This window comes from Corvus kubaryi, unplaced genomic scaffold, assembly GCF_017639235.1.
Source record: "Corvus kubaryi isolate FWS band 111438036 unplaced genomic scaffold, C.kubaryi_AGA036_p1.0 37398, whole genome shotgun sequence".
Taxonomy (NCBI): Eukaryota; Metazoa; Chordata; class Aves; order Passeriformes; family Corvidae; genus Corvus; species Corvus kubaryi.
The window spans coordinates 6,154,857-6,176,501 of NW_024581137.1; the positions used below are offsets into that span (position 1 = coordinate 6,154,857).

At 40.7% G+C, this 21,645-nt stretch overlaps 1 protein-coding gene across 5 annotated transcripts in view; it reads right to left on the reverse strand.

Moving 5' to 3' along the window:
- GLI3 (GLI family zinc finger 3) overlaps positions 1-21,645 on the reverse strand; it is a 207,164-nt gene that overhangs the window by 30,906 nt on the left and 154,613 nt on the right. For 4 of the 5 annotated variants that reach the window (XM_042043323.1, XM_042043325.1, XM_042043324.1 and 1 more), the window contains 3 exons: positions 13,155-13,371; positions 11,607-11,723; positions 10,143-10,283 (listed from right to left, as the gene is read on the reverse strand). In XM_042043323.1, the coding sequence (XP_041899257.1) occupies positions 10,143-10,283; positions 11,607-11,723; positions 13,155-13,371 (475 nt within the window). The remainder of the gene's footprint in view (positions 1-10,142; positions 10,284-11,606; positions 11,724-13,154; positions 13,372-21,645) is intronic. The other variant, XM_042043326.1, reaches the window with a different exon arrangement.

Consider the following 21,645-nt stretch of genomic DNA (forward strand, 5'->3'; position numbering starts at 1 on the left):
TCTTGCACAGAGGTACAGAACATCCTGCCTGATGCTGCTAACTGGCAAAACACTCTGCAGTGAACAGACCAGAGCTACAGGAATGCCTCTCCCTAGCAGCCAGGCCAGGTGGGCTTGATCAGTTCTGACATACATATGTTGTTTAAGGTATTCTGAAACAAAGGGACGGAGAAGCTCCTATAAGTAGCCAAACTCTCAAAATTTTTTTTCACTAAGTTTCCTTTAGTTTTAGACAAAGGCTTTCACAGGAGAAAGAAAGTTGGTACCATGCTCACATGTGCTGTGAAGAGTGAGATATTATCTTTTTAATTAATTCAGCCTAAAGTAATGCAGTTCTAAGTGATGTGCTCCAATCCTGGATTCCTCAAATTAGGAAGCATCAGAGCTAAATAAATACAGGAAAGACACTTGTCCTTCATGCTACAGAATCCTAAAATAATACACCACAACCCTCCCCCATGCAAACTATACTGGACCTCCCTGGATGCATTCAAGGTGTGTTGCCCTTATCTGGCAGGAATCGCTGCTGAGGTAAGGTGCTAACCAGAAACAAAGGACACACTTGTCTGTATTGTGCTTCTCTCTGAAAATTTAGTGAGTGCCTACCTGCTGCTGTGCTGCTGCTGTTCTTTCTTTTCGTGCTTTCTTGGCACATGTAGGAGAGGATAAAAGCCTAATGGGTGCGAGTGTCAGCACAATATAAATTGCTGCAAGGAAAAACTTGATGCATGGCTTGGGATCTGAAAGAAGAATGTCCACCATTGTTTGTGATTATGGATCACATCACAATCTAATAGCAATTTTTATTTAATCAATAATTTCCATGCTGAACAGACAGCCTTGTTACAGAGAATCGACAAGCAAGTACTGATAGCGACAAGGCTTGTTATTAATCTTTACCCTGCCAACATTTCAACCAAACTACTGTAAAAAAGCACCACCAAGATGGATTTAGAAACAGGTCTTTCTATTTTTTTCTGTCTCTTTTCCTTCTCTTTTTCTTTCATTCTCTCTCTTTCTTTCTTTATCCTTTTCTTCCTTTTGCCTTTCTTTTCTTTTTAGCAACACAGTCCCATTACCCTTCTCCCTTTTCAGGTATGTAATGTTTCATACACTTTACATTCTAAGTTTATTTGAAAAACCTGGGGCTTGAATTGCACAAAAAGGCAATTCATATTAAGCAATTTCACAAATCAGTGGGACCTAGCCCAGTGCTGAGTGTTAGCCATTATAGGCTAATAAATCATACTTTCTCTTTGAGATGTCAATCGCCAAAGTGCTTTGTAAAAATGTTGGCATCTGTAATTCAGCGAAGCCTTTTCATCTTGAAATAAGATGCTCCAGACTGATAACAAGAATAATCCTCTCTTGATCAAAAAAAAAATCTGCATTTTACCAATTAAAGCTGCTGCCAGAAGCCAAACGGAGCAGCACTGAGACTCCACTGTAGTTTATCTCTGCTAAACACAAGGAGGGATACAGTTGGAGCTTTGTTTCATTTTCAGCTTGACTACTTTATCTCACGAAGAACTGCGGCATCTCAGCCCTGTGATACACATAAGAATGGTATATGCAGACCTCATACCTACAATGCAAGCCGCCAGAGGACCCACTCCTGACAAAACCACCACCCATTCATTTTACAGATTAGGTACTCGACACCTTGAAGAAAAGTCACGCTCACACTAAAGTTTAAGCAAGGGAAAACGCTAGATTTGTTTCCCCATGATAAAAGGCTCATCAGCTTTTCTTTTTTCTTTTTCTTTCTATTAAGAGGTTACACAAACAATAGAGACTGCAAAAATGAATCCATGCAGCCCAGCCCTCTCAAACCCAAATGCAGAAACTTCACTCATGCCTGTATTTAACTTGCCTGTCTCTGCCTCCATTTGCACATGCTGATCTGCCACTTCTGTCTCAGAAAAAACATTTCCACATGCAGCTGAGCCAGCACTCACAGATTTCTATTCTTCCCAGGACTGGTTTACTATGGGTAGATTTTTAGGTAGAATATGGGTGACAAAAGCAGTGCAGAGACATACCACACCAAACACATAAGACAGATCTTCCACTGGCTAATAACACAAGCTATGTAACATCAAATCACTTAACAACAGCAAGGCATGAAAAAACTGCACAGAAAGAACAGCTCTTCCCAGGTCAGTCTGCTTTGTCCTGGTCCTTTGGTCAGGACTGAAAGGTACCTGAAGTCCATGCACAAGCCCAGCCCCCCTTGCAGCTCTGAGGCACCAAAATAAAGGCAGGCAGGGACTTCCCTTTTCTCTCTTCTCCATAATGTGCCAACAAGACTCAGGAGCTGAAGAATCAACTCAGTTTGCAGTTTTACTCTTGCCTATGTGTTTGTCATTCAGTCAGCATGGGCTCCCCTGGGACTAGGCTGGCAGCTTTTTATTCTACATTTCTCCCCAAAACTGGAAGTCACCTATAAAATATCAGTAGCTTGGAAGAGTTCACCACCTGAACTCTCAGGCATGCTTGCTCTCAAGTAAGTATGTATATCCACAAACTACTTGAATAGTTCTGTGTGATTAAAAGCACGGACCAAAGTCAAACCCTGCACAGCCCTTTCCACCCAAGTGCCCACTTATTATGGGTGGAGTGGGTAGAGTAACTTCCCAGGGCACAGGGAGAGCACTGCTTGTCTCTACCTACAATAGTGAAAAACAAGTGTTATTTAAAGGACATGTCATAGTTTAGCAACCCCTTTCAGGGATACCAATTCAAAGACAATGACTTTGGTAACTCATACGAACAGAAGCCGTAGCATCAGCAGACTAACAACAAGTTTTCCTAATGCTGTGAAAGAAATGCTAATTACAGAGGAATTAAAATAAAAAAATTATTACATTTCTCTCTCTAAATCCCCTCTTAATACTTCACAGATTAGGGTGGATTTATTTTGTTGTAAACCTTTCTCTATCAAAAAAGAAATCCCCACATTATTTTTTCCCCCTTCTCCTCTGTGATTCATCAAAAGCCAGACTCTAGGCAGGGAGACTGCTGATGCACTTGTGTAGTGGAGTGCTTAAGAGGACCTGAGCCAAAGCACAGCTGGCCTTTGGGTCAAGCCCAGAGTGAGTATGATCTCTTCACAAGGCAGCACTGATGACTTTTAACACTGCTGGGAGGCAAAGGGCATCACGGTGACTGACGCAGAACAAGGATGTGCTGAGAAGCACAAGCAGGGGCTGTGCCAGAGCCTGGGGGCTCCTGAAGAGCAGTGAGGTCTGTCTGTGGTTACTTAACCTTAAAACCCAACAGCACTTACATGGATACCTTTGATGGGGGTTAAAGACTTGCTTAATTTAAACAAGCCTGTGTTAGGTACCCAGACAGAAACCAAGAGAGAATGAACATGCTCTCAAGGGCACAGATCTGCTTACCAGCTTTGCTATGCCATCTAATAAATTGCTGGCCTATAAACAATTCAACAATTCTGGCACAGTTCAAAAGGATGGGTTCAGCAACTTATAATCCAGCACAGTAAGGCGGTGTCTTAATTAGAACTCAGCCTTTAAACAGGTAATGAGGAAGAGATTTCAAAATCTAAAAACTTCTGTACAGATGTTTCTTATGATTATTTGCTATAAGCTCTTCTTCCTTTCTCTTCGTCTTCTTCCTTTCCCTTGTAGTACCCCCATAGCTACAAAGATCAAATACATTGCGGAGATGGACAAACAGAAAAAAGCCTTCCCATGGCACTTGCTTGCCACTGAAACAACTCCCTGCCTTCTCCAAGTTGTCCCAATTTTCAGCCCAAGCCTTGGGCTTGTCTCACTTTAAGAACTGATTTCTTTTGTCCACAGCACTGCTTCTCCAAGTATGAGCTAGGGTCCAGATGCAAGTGAGTAAAAAATAAACCAAGATGAAACAGAATAAAACCTCCAACAAAACCCCCTTTGCTGCTGTACGTAAAACATTCTCCTTTTGTCAGGAAAAAAATTATTACTATAATGGATTTCATGTTCTTATCTAGTCCTTACTCTTTGCAATTTAAAGGAAACATTCCTGAACCTTTCAGGGCAGTAGCTGTCACTGCCATGCACAATGAGCCTGTGAATGGGCTGAGGCTTCTCTGTGTTACTGTGCTAGAGCCAAATAAACTATAATGAAAATGCACCGAAAACTGCCTCTGCAAGGAAGAATTAAAAACTAAGTAAATCCCCGAACATATTTCGAAAAGCATGCAAACTGGGATGTGTGATTACACCTCTTTGGGATTGTAAGGGACTTGCTTCACAAAGCTGGGATTTCATCTGCACCACAACCAGTTTGCAAGCACACCTGCAGAACCTAGAGAAAAGAAACCACTAATGCATGAAGGATAATCTACTTGTTGGGCCAGATGTGAGCAAATGCCTCCACAGCGCAGATGCCTACTCACAGCTGCACCCAGCACCTGCTTGGCTTTGGCAGCTTGGGGCTCCTTGCTTACAGGGCAGTTTCCCCTCTTGCAAGTGGTGGGCAATGTGCAACTCTCAGGGTCACTAACAGGTCTGCTGCACTGTAGCTGACACTCAGGGGAACTGCTTTAATCTGGCTTATCCTCCTATTGCAGTTGGATCTCTGTTTAGAGAAGAGTGGTGAAGCTCTCTCCAGTCCTTACCTATGGCTCTCCTGCAGGAGAGGAGCTGAGGAAGAAGCCAAAGGCTAAAGACACCACAGCAGCAGAGGAAATTAGACTTTCAAATCTATTGACTTTGAGTGTCCTTATTTCTGGGCATCCAAAATCAGCCACTGTAAAGAGGACTAATCCTTCAGAGTGCTGTGTTCCCCACCTCCTGATGATCTTAAGTGTTTTGAGCTGCACAGGATTGATTAAGGTGTGGCGGCACTTCACAGATGCTGTAAAACCTGAGCAGAGGCTGGCTGTGGGCACAGTTTGGGGTTTATGTAAGTCTCCACAGATGGCTGGCCAAATTCTGTCGGTCAGGGTTGAGTCCACCCTTTTCTGTAGGAACAGAGAGCAAGAACATTAAGAAACTCCAGTCTCAGAATTACACATAATGGTTCTTTTGGGTACCCTCAGTACACTGCAATGCCTTGGGAACACGTGGGTACCTGAAAAACAAAAAACAGCTGCCCTCTGGTGCAAGAAGGGAGCTGCAAGGAGTAGTACAATCCCCAGGGATTGCCAGGGGAGTGCTCCAGTCACCATGGCTTTGCAAACAGGCAGGAAGACCTCAGCAAATGGAATCCTGAATGTAAGCCATTGCTGTCAGTTTAGGGCTTTTTGATCTTGTCTAATCAAATGTAACAACAATGAGAGAATTTTATTGCTGTACAATTAAGGAGAAAACACTAATAAAAAATAGCTCTACAGTTCTTCAAGCATGTTTTTGAATAAAAAATAATTATCATCAAGGCTACGCAGCAAGGGGGATGAGAAATAGGCAGCGCTGAGTTTTTCTGATTGCCATTGTATTAATATTTAACAATAAATTCAGTCATTTCCTTGAAGGATAATTTTCTTAAACAAACGTTTATCTTTAGCATCTAACCCTTTTGCAATATTTTATTCTTAAACTGATTTCTGGGGGAAAAAAAGGACAAACTGCAACAAAAAGCAGATTTATAAATATATACAATATCTTATTAGCTTCTAGGCGCTCGCATATTTAAAACAAACTTGAGCTCAGCTAAGCCCAATTATAATATCTCGCTGGGCAGAGAAATTAATTAAAACGCTGAATGATAAAGACCCCAGCAGCAAACTGAGGCTTTAAAATAAATAAGATCTTTTTAATTTTTTGAGGAGAAGAAAAAAGGGAAAGAAAGAAACCTATAATACACATTTCAAACAGTAATGTAATCAGCCTTTTCAAGAGTGCGATGCACTGTAAATAAGACTACCTGGCGGGTGAATGCAGTGGCAGCTCTAACGTGGCTCGCCAACTTTGTGTCTTGCTAATGTGCAACACACGCACCCCTTTTGCATCAACTTCAAATAACCCTGGGATCTCAGCAGTGCAGCTCAGCGACAACCAGAACAAGGGCAGAACTTGTCAGGATTTAAGAGCTTTCAGCAAAACCCTTCAATTGCAGCCAGTACCCTATTCCATAGAAGGATATCAATTATAGATAGTGACTTGCTTTAGCAGTGCAGTCAGTACTGTCAGACGCTAGATAGACAACCATGAAGAATCATGAATCTTTCTATTAACTGTAAGAGAGGAGGTGGGGGGGAGAGGAAGGATGGATAGGTGTTATAAATAAGGCAGAGCGTCAGATGGTTTAACACCTTGCCTTTTGGTGTATGCATCATGAAAATTTAACCATGCTGAATTCTAAGTGGCACATATCACTTGAAAATAAGAGCACCCGTGCCAAAATCATTTCAGTCATCCCTTCTGGGTGGGTCAATAATGATTCTCTAAGTAGCTTTTCACTTATTTATTCATAGCAGCTCAGGTTCTGTCCATAAATTCAGTCAGAAAACATTGGGGCCTAAGAACGCTTTCACTGGCAGCCACATTTTACACTAATAACTGCAGGACTTTGCTACAGAAATGCAGAAAAATAACATCAAATGCTGACTATTGTGCACGACATTGAAATTTCTGCTCTAAAGCTATACCACATATTTAGACACAGATTTTGTTTGCATTTACCACTTCATACATGCTATGTAACACATCACTTTGTAACGCTGATTCACCTACAGTTGATTTCGAAGTAAATCACATCTCATAATTCCCCAAAAGATGACAAAGCTATCCTTATCTGACAGAAAGAGCAGAATATACACAAACTCATATTCACCTTTTTCAAAACACATGTGTATGTGCTTGTATACACACCCTATTCATAGGGGGAGTAATGAAATCTATACCATGAACTGTGTGCACTATGTGTTGTGGAAAAGTTTTTTGAAGCTCTGCTCAATCTGGCATGACTAGAACTCACATAGAGTTACCTAACCCTTGAGGAAACAAACCAAACATCTAGAAACACTTCCATCGCTTAACACTGCAGTTCCTCTAAAATTTCAGTGCATTGGGAAGTAAGGCTTGGATAACAGGCTGTCCTGTGCCATTGGACAAGATGGCAGATGTTGTCTGGATAAGTCTTGCTAGGGCAATTTAAGCCTTTACTGCCTTTATCTATGCCAGTTGCCCCTGTATTGGTGATAACTACCCCACAGCAGAATCAACAAAACAGGATGGTTATCTATACTTTTGACATCCCGTCCAGCACCTTACTTCCAAACCTTCAAGCTCTTCAAGCTTAGCTGGAGCAGCTCAGGCTCTGCTGAGTCAGCCAGTGGGTTGGGGATCACCAGGTGAGCAGCAGCACGTGCAGCCAGGAGAGGCATGGTGGCAGAACTCTGCTGCCAGATCTGAAGGTTAACAGCATGAACCTATCTCTAGTCCTACCTGCACATGAGAAGGCTCAGGTAGCTCCAGACAGCACGAACAGCCCGATGTATGTGGCCCCGCAGCTGCAGGGTGCACCTTGTGACCTTGTGCCCATGTCAGGTGCATCTCTTCTCCCGTTTGAGCAGTGTCTGGCACCGGCAGGCTCCAGGCTTGGCGAGGCCTCCAGCTGGTACCACAGTCTCAGTGCTGCTGAGCCAAGCGTGGGCACAGGCCCTGAGACACACCTTGCCCGTGCCTGGTTCAGGCATACACATGCACATGCCACACACTCAGCACTCAGAACTGTGCTGACACCGATTTAAGCGCAGCTACAGCAATTTGTATCTACTTGGATTTGTCCACAGTATTTGGATAGGAGGCATACATGAGCCACACCACTTTTTCCACTGAGATTTTCAAGGACCTAATGCTCAGGGATGGAGCCCTTTCTGCCAGAGTGACACACCTAAGCAAAACCAGGACTGCCCTCCTGTGAAGCCCTGCCAAGACCAGACCTCATTTCCCTAGCTGCTGCAGATGTACATCAGCGGGCTGAGGCAATCAAGGGCAGAAAAAATGTGCAAAAGGCAGACTGGGGTGAGCGGCCAGGCTTTCAAACAGAGTTAGATGTCTAAAGGCCTTTGCAATTCTGGGCAGAAATAACTTGCTCGAGTCCCCACAGCAGGGCTCTGCCAGAGCAGCAAAAGAAATCACAACCATGGCCCCATCGCTGAATCCCGCTGACTCTTACAGCATAATTTGTGCTACTTAAATGTGATGGTTGCCATGATGAATTTATTGTCTTCTGGGTATGGAGTCAAGTCTTGTACCTTGTAATCCTAAACACCATCATAACACACCTGAATCCTGCCAAAAAGAACTCCCTGTGTCATAGAAAAACTTCTTATATTCCTTTTCTATGTCTAGAGAAACCTGTTTCAGATGTTGCCATTGTTCAGAAGCATAAGAAATACACTTTTTTCAGTCTTGCTGTTGACCATTACAACGCAGGCAGATTTGCTATAAAAATCCCACCAAAACCAACAAATTAATTTAAAAAAACTCCAGAACAACTGAACTACCATCCTATCAATATAATTCACTTTAAAATACCAAAAGCGAGCTATTAGCTAACATGCTCAGTGGATTTCCATTAAATTTTACACCCGAAACATCAAAAAATCCTTTTTCTTTTTTTCATTGCCAAGGGTACCTTTATTCGGAATTTTTCTTTTATTACATATATTTCTGTGTCTATTATTTATCATCATCACTGGGATGATTTCTGAATACTGAAGGGTTTGCCAGGCATCATAAAGCTTCAGCCTTACAATTACTAGCAGATATAAAGACTATGGAGAGCCCCAGATGATGTCAACTGTCTGTTTGCACAGAATCAATTCAAAGACCAACATTTGATCTTTTAATTTAAATGTGTCAAACCACTTGCAGCAGCCATTTGTAAGGCATTTCTTCCCAAAAAGGTACTGTGACACCAAAACAGTTTCTCCAGACATTTCATTTTGGCCTATTAAAATGCTAGGGAATTAGGTGTGCAATATGTCTCCAAAGAATTCTTGGAAAAATGTCCTATTTCGGACATTATTTTAGTTTTTGATAGTCTTTCATTTATCATTATTGTTGTTACTGCTGCTGCTACTACCTAATAATAACAAGAACCTGAAAATACATCTTGATGAGTAACTGCAACACTAAGAGGTTCTCGCACTCCAGCAAGTGAAAACTGACATTGCTTTACCAAAGCCAGCTTTGCAGGATCAGTTTACCACTTTGCATAGTGTTTGGAAATGTATGGTGGGTTTGGTTTTATTTATTTTGGGTGAAAAAGTAGATTTTTCAACTAGCTATTTCAGTAGTACTCTCCACATTTTGCAATAGATTTTGCATGATGTCCAGTAAAATATTAAACAGTTTTCTAAACTAAATACAATTCTGTCACACTGCTCATTTGCTGAAGATATTCCTCTCAACTCTGTACTAGGAATTCAGGTTTTTTTCCAGAGTATTCAATATGTTCTATGATGACAGTAAATAAGAGAGATGCTGCTAGTAAAGGAGGTTAGAATTGTGGGGGGATTGCACTTGTCAGGTTGTATTCTGAATTTTGATCGCTCACTTTCTATCTTACAACACTACCGAACAGTACAAATTGTTTATTTCAGAGAGGTGGCAGAGAGGAATAAAAAACAAGGGAGATAAAATTAATATTTGGTGTAGCACAGAAAAGATTATACGGTTTCTTTTGCTAAAAGGACTGAAGTAACTCAGTTCCCATATATTTAGCCAAATAATCACTTTCAGTTTACACACAACAGTAAATTGATAGCAAAACCTCCCTTAGGGAAGGGAAAAAATTCCCCTCACCCATTTCTACTGTTACAGCCCCTTTGGGGAGAAAAAAATCAAACTTGGCTAAAGGTTAATAATCATTCATGTCCAGCTTACTATTACTCAATAACTATCAAAGTCTCTAACTCAAAATAGCGTTTGCTGGCTTACAGGATCAGAGCCATTACAATCTCTGTTGAAGACTTTATTGAATTTTACACTAAGCTTTAGCTGACTGAACAGGTCAAGCACTGTGGCTTCGAGTTTTCTTTATTCTCAGAAACTCATAAACCCCTCTCCAGTTTGCAGCTCTGTTAGCTAAGAAACTTGACTCAGCACAGGGTCAGAGAACCTGACCCCCATGAAAAAGGTCACGTAGTTTTAAAACCTAGTTCCTGAATACCATTAACTTACATGCACTAGCTGTTCCTGCGTGTCAAACTCCCGGGAACAGCCTTCCCAGTGGCAGTTTGTCTCATAGACCACTTCAGGCTCCTGTTTGCTTTCATCTTTGTCCCCTTCCTCTTTTACCAGGGTCATTCCTTCTGGCTGTTCCTGGAGAGAGGAAAAAAAACAGGGGTGAGAAGAAGAGAGAGGAAATTCTGAAACCAAGGAGGAAGAAAAGTGAATTATTTCAGCATTAAAAGAAAGATGATGGGGGTGTGTGTGTGTGGAGGAGGCGGGGGAGGGAGGATTATTTTACTCTCACTTCACTATGCTACTCCATTCTACAAAATACAGAAGCCCAAAACAGGCCTGATAAGCCAGAAGCCATTTACAAACTATATATGTAAAATAAATTTTTCTTTCCCAGAAGTACTCAATGCAGAGAATGTCTAAAAAAAATTCCCTTTACATTTCAATTAAAAATAAATCATAATGGCCTGTCTTTCCTCATACTTTATTTAAACAGCTTGTTATTTGTGCACCTGGCTTTCATGATTCAGCAGCACCACTAATGTGAAAGGCACTATTCAATATAGTTGAATTAATTGGAATTTGATTTTAGTACTAGGGTTGGACAGAAATTGGATCACCAGTAATCCAGTGTGTTTCCATTGTTAAAACAGTAACAGGTTTGCATGCTAAAAGCTTTCCAAGAGCAGACTAATAACTTTCAAGCTACTTGTTAGTCTGTTCTTTTCCATAACATGTGCAGGAAAGGAATGAGCGGGGGAAGAAAGTATTTAATTTTGGGGTTAAATTTCCCGCCTCCAGTTCATCAGAGTGCCTCATTCTCCCCAGCTTGTTATTTGCTGAGGGTAAGAGTCAGATGTTAGTGTAAACATTTGGTTCAGATTATGCACTCCTGCTATTTTTCCATTTCAAACCTGTTGAAGGATTTAGGCAGACCTCTGCTTTGTTTTCATGGATTCACTCACAAGACTGAGGCTCTGACTCTCATCTCCCCTGAGTCACTGTAAATCATGAGTCCCTCTACTAAAACCAGTGGCATTAACTGGCATAGAAAGTACAGCAAATGAGACTGGAGCCTGACACTGAGACCTCAGTGCAGTACAGTGCTAAGACCCAGCAAAAGTCAAGGCAGCCTTAAGTACTTTTGCTGAAGAGAAGACATGTCCTTAATAAAGACCTGAATGTCTCTTGTTCACTTTTCCATGGCAAACAGAGGGTTGAGCATGCTCTGACTGGTCAGAGGTACCTCTCCATCAGCCTCCTTCCTCTCTGCCCTCATCCTGTCACTGACCCTGCACCCCAGGAGCTGTTCCCATTTAGCCCTGGCTACCACAAGCCGAGGCTGCCTGTGTGCTCAGTACACAAAGTACAAGGAGCCTTGAAAACGTGTGCCACAGGCAAGGTTCATTTTCACTCCAACAGCAAGAGGGAAGGCTCATGACTGGAACCTGGCTGCCATACCTGCATGCTTCCTGCTCCCGGGCTGGGGAGGTCCTCGTCAGGCTTTATCTTGGAGCGCTTGTTGTGCATGGGATCTCCTGTGCTGCTCACTGCAGATTCACTTGTGGGTTTATTCTGCTGCAGGCAGGTGGGGGTTTTTTTCCCCCCCAGAAGAAGACAAAATTAGACGGTGATAAATATGTGGCTCCAAACAAAAATATGCAGCACCTGCTCAGCAACTTCGTATGGAGAAGCTGCACTGTTAATTATATTGGATATACAATTACATTGTTCTTCAGTTATACAGCATTAACTCATGGAAGAGCTGCATTGCTCAACCTTGTAGCGGAGCAGGGAGGGAGTGGGAAGGGGAGCATTTGATGAAATTGCTTGCTACAAACCAATGCTGGTTTTGTCAGAGTGATGAGAGGTAGGAAGAACTTGATTTTCCACTTAATGACAACTTTGGAAAGGCAAAATCACAGCATAGTCAAATAAACACAAGAGAAACATTTCTTTTTTCACACTTGAAGGAAAGGTTTTGCATTTAATATCTGCACACAAGATATCAGCTCCTTCACTATGTTTCCCATTATAATGGGTGGATAGGAAGAAAAACTGCACACTAGTGTGAGACTCAGCCAAAAAATCCTAGATGAAGTCCTGGATTCTCACAATTTAATAGCAAAATAGCTGACATAAACAGGCCAGAATCTTGTTTGTCTCCTGTGCTCGACTGAACACCATTATCTACACCTGCAAATGGATCTTGTAGGAATCCAGAGATCTTTTAGAGATATCTGAACTTGCAGGGACCCCACAAAAAAATCAATATGTTTTCTACAGCAGTATGTTCTTCCTCTACATTTGTAAAAGCTAGCCAGGAGATAAACAGCTTCCAGACAGATAAATAACCTATTCTAGGTCATCTAGAAACAAATAGAACTAGTTAATAACAGGCAAATCACACACCGTGATAAACTCCACATTAGGGGCCTGATTCACTGCTGCTCATCCCCAGCTTTTGAGAATACGCCTCACTGAAATGATTAATTCAAACTCAGTAAGTATAATTTTGCACGAATCAGAGAAAAAAACCTTCAAACCTCTTCACTATCTTTGAGTTACTCTCTTGCTCACAGAATTACTCGCTTCAAGTTACTCACAGCTGTACAGGGAGGGCAGAATATGACCCTGTGTATCCTACGGTTAGCCTAATTTGAAGGTGAAGCTGCTAATCTTTAAAACATTGGGGTTCTGATGTGTTTTGCCCTGTTTCTTACTCCCCACCTCTACTAAATTCCTGTGTAAGATCGAGGAGAGGCAGTTTGGAAGGAGAAGCTGCTGCAGCACACTGGAATATTTATGAGGACTAAAAAGCACACTACCAATCAGGAACTGCACCAACACTCCTGTGATTCATAATGAAGTGACTGCAAATGCTAGAGCTACAAGAAAACTGTTATCAAAGGGTCTCAGTGACAGAGGTGATTAATTGCCATCGAGACAATGCCATTTATTTAATTTTTAAATTAATGGGGTGTAAAGGTTTCTTTTGTTGCCTCTCACCTGTGTGGACTCAGAAGGTCCAGAGCTGACCTGGACAGGGTTCAGGACACTGGGGATGCCAGGGATAGGTCTCTGGGTAGGAAAAGTTGGAGCAGGATGGATGAGTGGAGGGCTGTGTCCAAAGGCTGAACCTAGGGTTTGCTGACGACTTATAATTTGCTGATGCATTTGCTGGAGGGATACTGGTGTAGGAGGGTATGTGAAACTCAGAGCAGGGCTGAATTTGGGAGAAAAAGGAGGGAAGAGGGAGGAAAAAGATGAGGATCATTTCAGTAAGGAACCATACAGATTAAACCTTTAAATATATTTCATGTCTTTAAACCACTTGAAGCCAGACTTTCCCCTCCCGCTCATATCCTTCTTCATGCCCCAAAGGATGATAAATCCTGATTTTAAATCCAGAGTTGCCCTGGATTTACTAGTGAATAGAAAAATGATACCATAACAAAACGTAACATTTTTTCCTAACCTCTACCAGGAAACCACAGAAAGCTGACTGAAATAAAATTCAGAAAAACTGAAATAAAAGGCAGACAGTTCAATAACAGCTATTTATTGCAATAACAAACTTTATATAAAGAAAAAGAATGGGTGCCTACATTCTTTATAGTACTTTTATTGATAATGCAGTTCCCTTATGTTCTTGTGTATGAAGCAGTTCCTTTAATCTTGGCTCATGCTACACTCTTTCATATGTCTCTAGATCTTATTACAAGAGGAGAGAAAATCAATTGGTTAAATGTGTTCTGAACACCATGCTTGTCATATCACTCATTTGTTTGCAAAGATGGAAAGCCCAGTTCCTCCAGAATGTCACCTAAAGAATTTCCATCAGTGCCGTTTGGTTACAGAAACTGATGGATTAACCTTTCCCCTCTGAAACTGGTGATCAATGACTTCCAATGTAGAAATATTCCAATGGGAAAGCACTTCTCCTTCTTCCAGTTAAACAACACTAAACGTCTATTAAGCCCATTATACATGTTAATACCCGTCATCACTTCATTACTTCACCGTATTTCCCAGACCACAGTGACTTAGGAGGAAATTACACTGCCATCTAAGGACCTATTTTGTGGCTAGTGCAAAAGCATTCTTTGTGTCACACTTGAGAAATAAATGGTGTGGAACTAAATCTTCACACACAGGAATAAGAAATCCTCCTGTAAATATTTGCCAACAACTTCCAATAATAAAGGGAAAAAAAAAAAAAAGAAAAAGAATATTCATTGATTAAAAAAAAAATACACTGAACTACCAGACTTCAAAAGAGCCATAGGAATTTAAAACATTTGGTCTTAAAAGAGAGGGGTGCAGGCATTATACCTTCCAAGAGTCAAGGCTTCTTCTAATGTCAAATTTATCCAAATTAACAGTCTGGAGCCTTAATTGCTGTTGCTGTTAAGTGCATTAACTGAAAATACTGTGATACAAAGAGCCAAAATAATTTCAACCATTTAAAGTAATAATTCTACAAAAATTCTGTGTTCTTTAATATGACTGTACATTTTGTCTGTTTGACTACAACCCATAAAAAGACAGCTTCAATGTGATTACATTACTATTATTCCTGGTGAGAACTCTGCATTACAATAGTTTGCCCATTTAGGACAGAATATCATTAAGAATACCCTGGGAGAATTTTACTGGTCTTTGAGGAACTCTCTTTTCATTCTGCATTGTATTATTTCTAATAAAGGGAGGCAGAAACATAGTGAAAACAGTAATTGTTCACAGCAAGAGTTAGGGAGAAATCAGTAATAATATTCAGTTATTGAAGCTCTAGAGTCCCTGCTAGTGTTCCTGTAAGCAACCATGAATGATTACAGCATGACTTAGCTAAGGTAGCCACTATGGATGATTAATAGGACATTAATCAAAAGATGCATATCAGGCTCAGAATTTGTTCACAAGCTTTCTTCTAATAGCTGATTTCATGTTCACTGAGCTCTATGCCAGTTTGTTCAATTTATTCTTCAGTGTACAAGCCATTCATCAAAGAACATAATGATTTAACACCCCTTTTCCTTTTTAGTGAACAAACATTACTAAGTGTAACTACTCTGGTCTGCTCATTAAAAAACACACAATTACACTGCCATACATGAGGCTGAAAAAAAAGCCTCCTTACTATACCCTGGTGCTTTTTGCTTCCACACATACACCATGAGTTCACCTCATACACTTCAAACACTAGACAGCACCATCCTGGAAGATGCTGTCAAATTCACCAAGATCAACAAACAAAACACAAACAGTTTGAGTGAGGTGTTTTATTTCTCTGTGAGCGGTTAAAGCCTAGGACACTTTCACCCTTCAGCTGAGTCAGTTTAAAAGGAAAAAATAAGTGGTCTGATTTCATTGGCAGTTACAAGCACAGAGCAGCCTTGGAAATACAGGTTGGGTTTTGGGGGGTTTTTTACTTTTTTTCCATTTGACTATGCACAACAATACCTAGCTTCACAAGTCCAGGTTCAAAATACTGGTAATGTTGTTTAGATCCTACATGGCAAAAAGACAATTGTATGACTCAAGCAGTGCAGTGCTTAAATATTAAGTAAGCATACTTGCTGTTCCCCTCCCTACATAAATTAAAATGGCTTCCACCAAAACGAGAGATTTTACCTCATGGAGATGTCCTTGTTATCTACGCCTGTCCTAACACTGTACAAGCAGTATGCAGAAAGAGGATGCTAAGCCAGGCATTGACAAAACTGTTGAATACAATAGAGGAGATAGACATCATCTTAGCTGGAGGTTCTTACCGGAAAACAGCGATAGCAGCAGCAGATGCATTAAGACACAGCTGGACAGATGTGCTAGGGGAAGGAGGAATCGTTTTTTCTTTAGTATCTTTCTTTGATCCTGTACTCATCAGCAAGGGTCGAGTCTAAGGGACTAGGATTTTCCTATGGAGCCTGACAACCTGTACTTCATTCCCTCCACCTCCAAACTTCAAACACCTCAGAATGAAATGAGAAGGTGATTGAGAGGGAGCAAAGGAATAGCCAGCACAGCTAAGGGGAGTAACTCAGAAATGGAGACAATGGTTCAGCCATCAGGGTGACTTCTTAAATAGCTCAGATAGCTGCCTTCAAATAACAATTCTCTCCAGCTGTTTCTGGAGAGCTCCTCATAAGGCAAGTTGACCTGGCTGGGTTTAATGTCACTCGCATGCAAGATGCTGTCACTGGGCAGCCTGGAGGATTTTTCTGATTTGAACAGATCAGAAGGTTCTGAAGAGAACAGAAGGTGGTAGGTCTATCTCTGCCTTTCAGAAACCATACAATAAAGTCAATGTTGAGGCCCAAAAAGAAGAAAAGTAAATCAAAGCTCTCAACATTGCTGGCATGGCGCACTCTATTGGGGAGGGAAGACCTGGATTCCTGCCCTCCTTCCCAAAGTTTTTCACCGCACTTTGTTCAGCAGCTCTTGAATACAGGAAGGATGGGGAATCTCTGTAGCCCAGAGCCCCATAAGATCCCTCTGCTTTGACCAGCAGCCATACGTCCTCCTGCTGGCCCTATCAAGCTCACACTGCTTCCTAACCTGGCAGCCAGCATCAGCAGGAAGGGTGGCACCAGCTGGCCTTGTCCAGTTGTTCCAACCATGTCTGCTTAGAAATATGCACCAAGATGGCAGCTGTGTCACTCAGGAACCACCTAAAATTTATGCCCAAAAGCAGTAAACAAGACCTGAAAGTAGTAATTTTCAGACTCTGGAACTACTAAAACCAATAACCAGGTTTTTCAAAAGCAGTGAGTAGTTCCAGAGGCTTAATTTTGAGTAATGTTTCTTTTAAGACAGTTTTAAGAGGCATTTCAGACAAGGAGAGCTCAGGACTTCCAAAATCCAGATGCCAGAAGAATGCGAGATTCCTGCCCCAATGGTTCATGTTTTCCAAAACACCAGTCACTTCCAAAAAATCTTGGATTCACAGAAATGTAAATGAACCTTTTCCTTCCATCCACCTACTGAGAAATGAAAATTTACACCACTGGAGGGAATTTCATTTGTATTTCTGTTACAGACTTTTCTTTTAAACAAAGTAGAAAAGAAGATGAAAGCATGTATAGCTACTAAAAATTACAGACCAGTTATTTTTTTAGTTGTTGAGTTTTATGAGGAGTAAGGGTTAGAAGAAACATGTAATATTTCTGCTTGAGCATTCAATAACTCATATACACTGACAGAAAAGCCCATCAGTGATATCATTTATTTTATCATACTGTGGGCTTCTGTGTCTGTCTATCACTCTGTCTCTCTCTCTCTCTTTCTCTTCTCGTCATCTGCAAAGTCTCAAACTCCCTTCACTGGAGGTAAACCAGGGCAGTGAACTACATTGCAATTACATGAGCACATCAAATTTTAAAGAACAGACTTCAAGAAGAAGAAAAACAGACGTTATAATCAAAACCAAACTTTGTGGCTACTTTGTGGCTGTCCTGCTAACAAGGTCATCCAGTTTCTGGTCACAGCTGTGGAATTTACCACAAAACATCTGTGAATTAAAGTCAGGAAAAAATCCTTTTCTCCTATACATTGCATAGGTATGCCTAAGGAGGCAAAAATGCTGAGGAGTTTCCAATTTTGTGAATACTGCAAGGATTGTTTCATTATATCGCAGTAATTTTCTTCAGAATTTCCAAAAATTCTGAAGGTACCCTCTTTGTATTACAAAACACAAAGTTCTGCAAGATCTGATGCATGGAAGTCTTGCAAAAGTACCTCAGTGCTTTTCCCTTTCTAGTTCTGCTTTGCAAGGTTTTAGGACAAGAGCTTCCCAAGCATGTAGATGAGGGAGCATTTAATGAAAGACATAGGGCAACAACTTGAGAGTAAAAAGAAAGCATTTGTGGACTTTGGGAATAGCTGCAGACATAGCCAGCAGGTTCATATGTGACTAGATAAATCCAAAGACAACAGGTCCATAAAGAAAGACCAAAGGGAACAAGCAAGAGTGTATACTTTGGGATCGCTAACCTAAAGAACATCGATGCTGGGAGAGCACTAAGAGAACAAAAGTTAGAAAGCAAGGGCATTCATAACACCTCTAGTTTGACCCAGTGGGATATTTCTGATGTTTTCAATATTTTTTCCCTTCAATTTCAAATTTCAGAAAGACAAATTTGTTTCTTTGGGGTATCTTTATTTATTCATATAGACCCACATTATGTTTACCATATTTATTAAAAGTTTCTTTCCTATCCTCTATCTTAAATCTTTCCTGGGCCAAATTAAGACCAGCACTTTGTTATTCTACACAGCACTCATTATCTGCCTTCCCTTTCCCAGACTCTTCCTCTCTTTTCTTTTTTATATATTTGAAATTATTTCTATACCCTCTTCCTGTCCAGTCTGGAAAGAACAGGAAAATTCTATTTCAAATCATCCATATAATTTTTCAGATCTCTGATCCTTTTCTTTGCTTGTCCTTGTAGTACCCCAACTGTCCAACATCTTTTGAGACAAAACAATGCAGAACAGGTCACACGACAGGAACATGGGGCGCCATGAGACACACTGTCTCCATCTAGATCATGGGGCAGGAGAGGGCTTCAGGCCCTTTGGCCTTTGAAGGGTCTTTGATTTCTGGGTGGTGCATTCACAGTCCTAACATTCTCTTCATGAGGGAGGGTGCAACCAGCACTGCAAGGGAACACACAGGCCCTTCCTGACTTGTGGAAAAGCCTTGGCACTCCCTGTTTGCTCTACAGCGTCCATCATGTGTGCTTGCCATCAGGGACTTAAACTAGACAGACCAAATGATACAAATCCCTCCAAAAAGGACTCTAGTTCAAGAAAGGGATAAGTAATTTGTAGGTGGACTGGCTTCATGTTCAATAAAGCTGATCATCGCGTACTAGGATAACACCTAGCCCATGCTCAAGTAGGAACAGATGTCACCACTTTGTATCACTATCCCTTAGGAGTTGCCTGTGGACAAGGGAAACCAAGAAACTGGGGTTAGTAGAAAACTAGTAATGTTGGACAAATTGAATTCAATGATATTTTTATCCTTTACTTAGACTAGGCCAGGATTTCACCTTTAGTTTTTAATTTCAATTTTCAAAGTACTTATAAATTGTTTATATAAGTTATTAAAAGGCAAACAAGCCCCTTTACTCTTTTAGAAATGGACCCAGCTACTGTTCAGGAAAGCACCCTAATAACTCTTAATACTTCTGAAGAGTGAGTGACTTCAGCAAGTCTTTAAGTGCTGTCCTAAAGCCTGGATCCTACAGACACAGTAATCTTACTGAAGTAAGATCACTTGGTAATCTTACTCAACGGAAGTCATAATACATAAGTTAACAGTGATCAAATACTGCTTTTCACATGCTCAGATGCTTTTCTTCAAAATAAAAACTAATATAAGAAAGAGTTTCATTCATCCCATGATAAACTGCCATGTAGGAGCCACTGTTCAAAACACAGGACATACATAAGCGTGGCTGGGAGCTGAGCCATGAGTGCTGAGGGGATCTGCATAAGCTGGCTGCATGCGTAGAAGTTTTCATATACCTTTTGACAGAACAATGTACATGTATAAGATGCAGCCAGGAACACTGCCTAGTCAGATGTGCAAAGCTGTGGACAGTCAGCAGGACAGACTCATAGTGAGACCCCAGCAGAGGTGCAGAAGAAAACAAGCCAGTGAGTTCTCGTTAGATAGGACCCAGAAGATAAGAAGCAACCAGTAACATCAGGTAAGAAAACCATCTCCTGTTGTTTGAGTTGGCAGAAACAGGAATTGCGTACGTTCCTTGTAAACATACAGGAGTGAGTAAAAAGAAGTTTCCAACTCTGTCCTCTACTTCTCCTGATGGAAACAACCTGCAAGAGTGAATGTTGACAAATTGCTCAGGACACACAAGTGACAAAGCACTTGGCAACCTTGCAGCCTTGAAGAAATTTGTGAAACTCTGACTGTTTCAAGTATCTTAAACAAAAACCAAATGGAAGAGAGAATTTAAAATGCACTTCTATTTGGAGCAATTTACCCACAATATATATGTAATATTTTTAGTAATAAAAAATTGTGCTTTAAATTCTGTTCCTCTCCCTGAATTTTTTAACTGAGCTTTGAGTAGGCAATGCAGACAAGTTATCAGTAGTTTTTACAGCTTGTTACTCAAGTACAGGGGAAAACAGTTTCAAACTTTGACTATGAAGCCAGACATCGTGTGATCTTAAATGCAGGTAAGAGACTCGAAATCCTTTGAAAAAGTATTTCAAAAATGACTAGGTTTCACAAATATCCCTCTGCATTTGTAATGTTGACATGTTGCATTAAAAATCACTAACTTAGAGACAAGTCCTCTAAATTAATTTGCAAAAAGACGTCCTGCATCTAATAAAGCAGAGCATGTATTGTACTAGGTTTTCCAGTTTTCATCAGATGATAGTCATCATTGTACAATCGTATTTAATTCACATACATCACTGCCTCTTTTTTAATTTTTTCACTTTTCTATTACCAGTTTAAAATTAACAGTCTGTGGTTTGTACTTGCTCTTCAGCTTACCTTACTATCTATTCTATCTGCCAGGCTAGGTGAATTTTTTCTTCATGAATACATTGCCATATGCCAGAGTAAAACGGCATAGTTTCACTGAGAGCAACGGGGCCACACTGATTAACCTTATGTGCTCAGACATCTTTGTCCTTCTCACTGGATTATTCCTGTGAACGAATCCCTTAGTATCCTAACGGGACTTTGTATTAATGGTACCTTGCATAATTTATCTGTGCTCCCTCCATGCAAGCTTATGCCACTTCTAGCAAACATAATTTTGAATTAAATTCATGGCTAAGCACTTTTGGGCTTCTAAAGCTGGTATAATTTATTACATTCAAAGTGCTAATTAATACTTGCTTTTAGGGTCTGGAAATGGAGTAACAAAGTGCTAAACTCCAGCACACTTGTCTTAGCTTGAGAACTTTCCTGGAACTAATATTGCTCTGGGTTCAATGACTTCAAAGTCTTTGAGTAACACTGAGCAAGTCTGAAGCAAGTTGCTCCAAATGGACTTGTAATTACAAGACCTGTTACATACACATTTACGGGCATGTATACATAATTACACTTGTATATAGGTGCATCTGTACATGTAAATGTGCATGCAATATGTGCCTGCATAGTCTACATTCTTTATGTTGCTCAGCTTCTTAGATCTTACACTTTCCAAAGGCAGAAATCTTGCCACTCATGTTTCTGGTGAGAAACATCCACCACTTTCTAATGCAAGATGTAGATGACCTCCAAGACAATCTCCCTGAATGTCACCCCCTTATAATCTATATGAGCTTTCTGCAGGAGGCTAGCTGCATGGTTATATTTCCACAGAGCCTGATATAGATGCAGCTTTCCGTAATACTGATGAATTTCACTTTTATTCACTTTGTGGCACTTCTCTGTCATTCACACTTCTTGAAAGCAGGTATGAAATGAAGCTATTATGGCAGGACAGAGCATTATATTCCCTTC